Here is a 6,496-nt window from a genome sequence, read left to right as displayed (position 1 = left end):
TTTCTCCTTTAACCTGTTTAAAAGAGAATACTGCATGCAAACCAAGTGTGGCAACCTAATTCCATTGCTGGAGATTCCTCTGTACATTGATTCAGACCACTTAAATGTTCTTCTGGTTTCTTAAAATGAAAAAAAAAACCACCAAACAAAAAAAACCCACAAACACCCCACCAGGTGTTTGTTAGGGCCTCAACAGGAGACTTATCTATTAAAACAGAAAGCAAGAAAAGAAAGAAGCTACAAGTCTTGCATAACTTCATCCATCTGAACTGTCTGCAGTTTGGCAAGTTCTTTTTTGTCCGTTTCCAGTTCTTCACATACCGTGTCAACCATGTTGCTCATAACATACTTAGATTTGGAATCCAGCATCATTAAATTGCCAGTTGACTTACTCTCAGAATTAGGCAAGAAATTCTCTTTGACATCAGGTACAGCTTGCAGAACCAACCTGTGCTCTCTGCCAAAATCCTGGTGCACTTGTGCAGGGGGGTGGCTGACACGGTCTCCACTGGTTGAAACTATTTCTCCAAGCACGGGCTGTGCTGTGGAAATGGACAACAGATCCTGACTGGTGATGAGGGGACAGTTCTGGAGGGTTGCATAGTTAGTGTTGCTGATAGATATCACTGTAGAGGTACTGGTCACGGGTGAAGACATGGCCTGGCTCTCCGAGATACCAGAGCTCAGTTCTGCAGCATTTAAAAGAGTTGGTGGAGTGAGGGAAAAATTGTGTGAGGGCGTTACATTCACTAAGGAGGAGGCCAGGGACTGGAGCCCTGCACTGGATATATTTTCAGAAGACATGTTGACGTTCAGTTGTGTGTTCTGACTGACTGGCATCAACTGAGAAAACACCAGGCTTCTTTCCAGTCCCTCTTGCTTGACAGATCCTACAGCCTGGCCCGAGTTGGGAACTGTATAAACCACTGCACTCGGAGTGAGGGGGCTGAAGAAAACCTTTCCTTGCTGCACGGTTGAAGATTCAGTCGTAAAAGTTCCTCCATCAGATGTGCTGGGGTTTGCTGAAACATTACCTAGGGAAAGGGAAGCAAAAGAAAAGAAAACAGAAATTACAGCTGGCAGAGGGTTATGCGGTCCTGGTCTTTTTCTACCTTTGCAGTATACACATACACTAATATTTCATGTAACACTGCAAAGCAATTTTTGTAGCAGGTGAGAGAAAACTTGGTGTAAAGAAATCAATGCTGTTAATAGAAGTTGCTTCTAGAAAGTTTAAAAAAAAAAAAGAAGTTTCTGCTATATTCGATTAGGTATCTTTCAGACTCTCATTAAGGAGCAAACAGTCCCCAGCCATGTGACTAAAATGAATGTGCTTTGGCCTTCACTAGTTGCCACCACTCAATTTCCATCTAAGAATAGAAGCATGAAAAGCCATTAAAGATAGTTCAGTGACAGACTACAGCTTGTGTGTGGGAACTGGAGACACGTCACATGAAATCCACTGCTGCTGGGGAGAACCTGCCCGAGCCAACCCTCACAGAAAACACGAAAAACCGGTAATTTCTATTGGTCTAACTAGGTAATAATCCTCAAGCACTCAGCTCTATTCCCTTTCACCTTGCTTTTTTGTGTTTTTCTAAAATCCTAATCCTACCACATCCACCATGCTGTGAAAAGTCACCCAGCACTGCCTGCCCTTGCTGAGAGCCATGGCACTGCTCGTGTGATGTTGTAGTGAGCCAAAGCAAGGAGAGGTGGCCAGAGATGACCTGAAGTTGTTTTCACTGGACTTGGCATGTCACTTGTCATTATGGTAATTCCTAAAATAAGAAATACTGGCTCTTGGGACTGAGTTGCACTTGGAACACCTCTCTTTCTCAAAAGCAGTTTAATTATAAGAGATTGCAGTTGGACACAGCTGAATGTTTTAGAACAGCACTGAAGATGAATTTCTCACATGGGGAATATTTTAGTTCCCTATTAATTTCAGTTAATCAATTATGATTTTATGATTTTTTGGAAGATGTTATACATATGGGTAAACTAGAATAACAAAGCCAGGTAACTTGAAGTTACCTGTCAGTATTATTTACTGGCTTACTTGAAATAGCCTGCAGCATGCTTCACTTGGACTAGGCAGCCAGCTATCCATCCAAGACAACCAGAACTTTTCTGTGCACCAAAGATATGGTGGATCACTCTCCAGTGGGCAATCAGTACTTTTAAACATGGGAAAAATGGTCAGAGAAGAGCCCATTATGAATCTTAGTACTTTCAAATACAATAGTTCTACAATACTTAAAAGGACAGAACTTTCTTTCTCACCTTTGCAGGCTGTTAGTTCATGCCTTGGAGCATGTGGATTAAGTGGCTTTAGTAATTAAAGGTGGCATTCAAACTAAATGTCTTCTCTCTTTAATCTTGCTTAAACTATGTGCCAATAACTTCCAGTGCCTCTGAGTGCCACATTTTAGGACCTTATAATTGTGATAATTGTGCACCCATTTGAAATGTGGTTGCACAGCTTCAGTGTTTCTCCCTGTGTTTCAGCAAGAACAGTTCACTCCCTATACACATTAAATTCAAAGAAGCACATACTTTCATTGTAGTATTCACAGCTCCTGAAACCAGAATCATTCCAGTTTAATGATTTTCATAATCAAATAAATAAAGTGGCCAATGAGTACCAAAGATGTTCAACTGTGCTTTTTAACTGATCTGCTTCAAAAAAGGGACCCAGAACAAGGTTTGTGCTCCCTGGGATTCTTCCTGGCCAGCTGCAAGATTCAGACTATGGTATGCTAAGACCAACTCTAAAGCAAACTTGGGGAGGAGCCTGCACACTTGGCACACGAAACTGTGATGACATATTTCCCTTGGACTGAGGGCAGTTTTATCCAAAGAGCCTCACATTTTATATCTACGAGCTAGTGCTTACTTCTATTGTTTCCCTCAAGTTTAATCTTTCTTAATTATGGAACAGAAAATGTACAAGCAACTGCTCGGTCTTGTTGTGTCTACAATAATTCAAAATGTATTTTTGTGAAATGCTTTTGTTAAGAAAACAAAAAATCAAAACAACCACCACAAGAACAAGAAGGGTAACAATTTCCAGCTGCCATAATTTTCATTTTTATGAACCTTCTCATTAAAAGAATTCAGTGGCAAATGGGTAATATTTTGAATTACTGAAACATGTAAAATTTACAGATATTTGTGAAAGCTCCTATCACAGACTTCTGTGAACAGCACGAGATGAAAGGGGTGTAAATTACCAGACCTCCTTCCATGTTCTTAACAGAGGAGCTCAGCTTCATCTAAGAGTCTGCCCAGGAGCATAACCCACTATAAAGGAAGGCAAACAGTATTATTTGATGCTCTGTGCGTGGTCATGGCTGAAATACTATGTTGATACCTTGGAAGAAAAGGATCACAGCTTCTAAAATGCTAAATGTGCCTGATGCCAACTTTTTCTTGTACCTCTTACTGCAAGAGGCAAAGCTTTTACCTTGTGAAGCTGCCACAGAAACTGGAGGCAGCTGCAGAGAAGAAAAACCAATGCTTCCGTTCAGCAGCTGGCCATTTGTTCCTGAATTGGGGATCTGGACAATGCCATACTGGTTTATTTGGACAGGAGCAGTAAAAGTAACTACGGAGCCTCCATCCTGGGAAGCAGCAGTTTCTACGCCTTCCCTTTTCACCTCTGAGCTCGGTATCAATCCTGGGAAAGTGACTGGGATGTTGCTAGGGCTGAAGGCTGCTGTGGCATTGGGGACCGAGGCCTGAAGGAGTTTGAAGTCTTTAACATCTTCTGAGGACGATGAGGACAGTATGTCAGTGATGGACACCCCGTTGCTCACGACGCTCGCCGCAGTTTTGGGCGAATTTAAGGTAACAGTCTGCGAAGTGCCCACGCTGAGTCCATTGAGTATGACACTGTTGGGTCCCTGAAGAAACGAGCTACCATTGAGGAAGACAGGAGAGGTACTGGCAGGCATGAGGTTCCCATTCAACAAGACACCGGACGAGCTCAAGGCTATTTTAGTATTTCCAAGCTGCTGCATGTAGACAGGCTCCATGTGGCCGGGAAGGCTGAGGCTGGTAACGCCGTCGGATGAGCTGGAGAGCGGATGGGGAGATAAATCCTCCCGCCCCTTACTGGATTCATCTTCTGTGCTAGGGTTGCCATCTGACTCGCTAAGGGAAAAGATGGAGAGATGACATTGCATTACCACGGCGTAGCAGGATCTCTGCACCAAGGGGGACTTCTTGCTTTAATACAAGTATGTGAGAGTTTCCACGAACAAATTTTTTTCTGTGTTTTGTCTTTACGAAGCACTTTAAATGAATATTTAAGCCAAGGGAAGGAGGTTTCTTAGAATAGAACACATCAAACCAAACACTCGTCAAAGGAGAAACTTTACAGACTGGGTTATGGAGTTGTAAATAAATTCCTCCACCCCGGCGACCGAAGGGGGCTGCCTGGGCCGGGGTGCCCACACGTGTAAGACCGGCCGCGGCCATTTGGCAAAGCGCTGGGAGGTGAGGCAGGGCCGGGGAGCGCCGCCGGACCCTCCGGGCTCAGCCTGGGGCCCCGGGCCCGGGGGAGACCCCGGCCCGCGCTGCCCCGGTGCCGGCGGAGGCACCTCCGGCCGTGCCGGGGGGAGGGACGGAGAGATGGGGGGCGGCCTTTGTGCCTCCGCCCGGGGCTGCGCCGGGTTTTTTCGCTGACTGGTCCGCCCTCGGCTGCATTTTTCGGTCGCTCTCCCCTCCCTCCCCCCTCGCCCTTTGATGTGTCCCGCGGAGAGGGGCCGCGGCGGCACAATCGCGCCCTTGGTTGAGAAATGCCTTGGGGCCCCCTCCGCCGGCCGCTTTCCCTCCTTCTCTCCCCGCTCCCTTCCTTCCCCCTCCTCTCCGCGCTTTCTCCCCCCTTTCCCGTCCCTTCCCGGAGGAAGGCGGGAGCGGGGAGGTCACCTCCACCTGCCCGCGCCCCCGCCGCGGGGCGGGGGGAGCCGAGCCCGAGCCGCGGGCGGAGCGGGGCCGGGGCCGCTCCCGGGAGCTCCGGGAACCGGCCCCGCTCCCCCGCTGAAACCCGAGCCCGGCCCGCTCCCGAGTCAGGTTTCAAAACAGAGGGAGCGCCGGGACCCCGCGCGTCCTGCGGCCGTCAATGATTAACTCTGTCAGGCGCGACAATTGAATAAAAACAAGGAGCGGGGGGAACGAACACCCCCGTCCCGTCCCCTCCCGGGAGTCCGCTCCGCGGCTCCGCCGTGCCGGGAGCGGCTCCCCCGTGCCGGGAGCTCCCCCGGGAGCGCGGGGCGGCGGGTCCGGGAAGTTTCCCCGCGCCGCCTCGCACGCCCGGGCCGGGTGGGTGTGTTGGGAACGAGGGAGCGGGGAGGAGGAAGGAGGGGAGGACGAGGCGCACCGAAGGTAAGCGCCATGTTTGCAAGGGAAGAAAGAGCCGGGAGAGGGAAAGGCAGGCGGGAGAGGGGGCGGGGAGGAAAAGTTTTCCCTCACCTTTTGGACTGGGTCTCGGAAGGGTTGCGGTCCCGCTGCCTGCGGTTCTTGAACCAGTTGCTGACCTGGGTGAGGGACAGCCCGGTGATCTTGGCCAGGTTGCGCTTCTCGGCGGGCGAAGGGTATCGGTTCTGCTTGTAGAGCTCCTTCAGCGCGTTGCGGGACTTCTCCTTGAAGCAGTAGACCGTCTCCTCGCCGTCCCAGATGGTCCTGGGCAGGGGGTATTTCCTCCGCAACCTGTACTTGTCCACCGCCCCCAAGGGTCTGCCCCGGGCTCGCTCCGCCTCGGTGTAGCGAGCTTTGTACCAGAGCTCCTGCAGCAGCGGGTGGTTGGAGGAGTCGAAGTTGTGGCTCTCCAGGATGCTGTAGAGCTCGGCGTAGATACCCTGGTGAAAAGCCACCAGCGCCCGGGCTTTCATCAGGCTCTCGTTGCCACGTAGCAGATCGCTCGGGGGCAAAGACCACAGGAACCTGGCCAGGCGGTCCAGGTTCCCACCTTGCTGCAGCGCCTCGCACACGCAGGCGACGTGGTCCGGGGAGAAAGCCAAGGGGGTCTGCGAGGAGGAGGAGGAGGAAGAAGATGAAGAGGAGGGAGAGGAGGCAGCGTGGTGATTCCTGGCCAGGAGTTCCGTATGGAGCAGTACCTGTTCCGCGGCTCCCTCCTCGCCGGCGGCAGCGGAGCCTGCATGCTCCATGGGGAACTGGGCAGCGGCGGGAGGGGGCGGCGGCGCGGGCCCGTCGGGGGCTTCGGAGAGCATTTCCATCACATTTTCCTCCTTGATCTCTACCGCGATCACGATGTCGTCCGTGGCGGGGGAGGCTGAAGACATGTTTCGGTTTGTTTTCCTTTTTTTTTTTTCTTTTCTTTTTTTTTCTTGTGTGCTCTTTTTTTTTCCCCTTCCTCCCTCCCCCCCCCCACCACGTTCCCTTCTCCTCCTCTCCCCCCTTCCTATCTCTCTCCTCCTCCTGCTCTAGCCGATCAGGTTTCCCCCGGCCCCGCGGTGACCATCCGGGATCG

General features: G+C 50.6%; 1 protein-coding gene across 1 annotated transcript; it reads right to left on the bottom strand.

Moving 5' to 3' along the window:
* Positions 1–237: 237 nt before the first annotated feature.
* SIX4 (SIX homeobox 4) lies at positions 238–6,338 on the bottom strand. Its single transcript, XM_066552184.1, has 3 exons — positions 5,479–6,338; positions 3,470–4,158; positions 238–1,034 (listed from the first exon to the last, which is right to left on the bottom strand). Exons 1-3 carry the CDS (start codon positions 6,306–6,308, stop codon positions 238–240), a joined length of 2,316 nt encoding a protein of 771 aa, XP_066408281.1. The 5' UTR covers positions 6,309–6,338.
* Positions 6,339–6,496: the final 158 nt, after the last annotated feature.

The sequence above is a fragment of the Molothrus aeneus genome, chromosome 6 (assembly GCF_037042795.1).
Source record: "Molothrus aeneus isolate 106 chromosome 6, BPBGC_Maene_1.0, whole genome shotgun sequence".
Classification (NCBI taxonomy): domain Eukaryota; kingdom Metazoa; phylum Chordata; class Aves; order Passeriformes; family Icteridae; genus Molothrus; species Molothrus aeneus.
This window is presented reverse-complemented; position numbering and strand designations above follow the sequence as displayed.

Coding starts and splice junctions, on each gene's coding strand:
- SIX4 (XM_066552184.1), bottom strand. CDS start 6,308: ATGTCTTCAGCCTCCCCCGCCACGGACGACATCGTGATCGCGGTAGAG. Junction 4,159..5,478: donor TCCGAGACCCAGTCCAAAAG/GTGAGGGAAAAC, acceptor CTTTTCCCTTAG/CGAGTCAGATGGCAACCCTA. Junction 1,035..3,469: donor TTCTGTGGCAGCTTCACAAG/GTAAAAGCTTTG, acceptor CCCTTTCCCTAG/GTAATGTTTCAGCAAACCCC.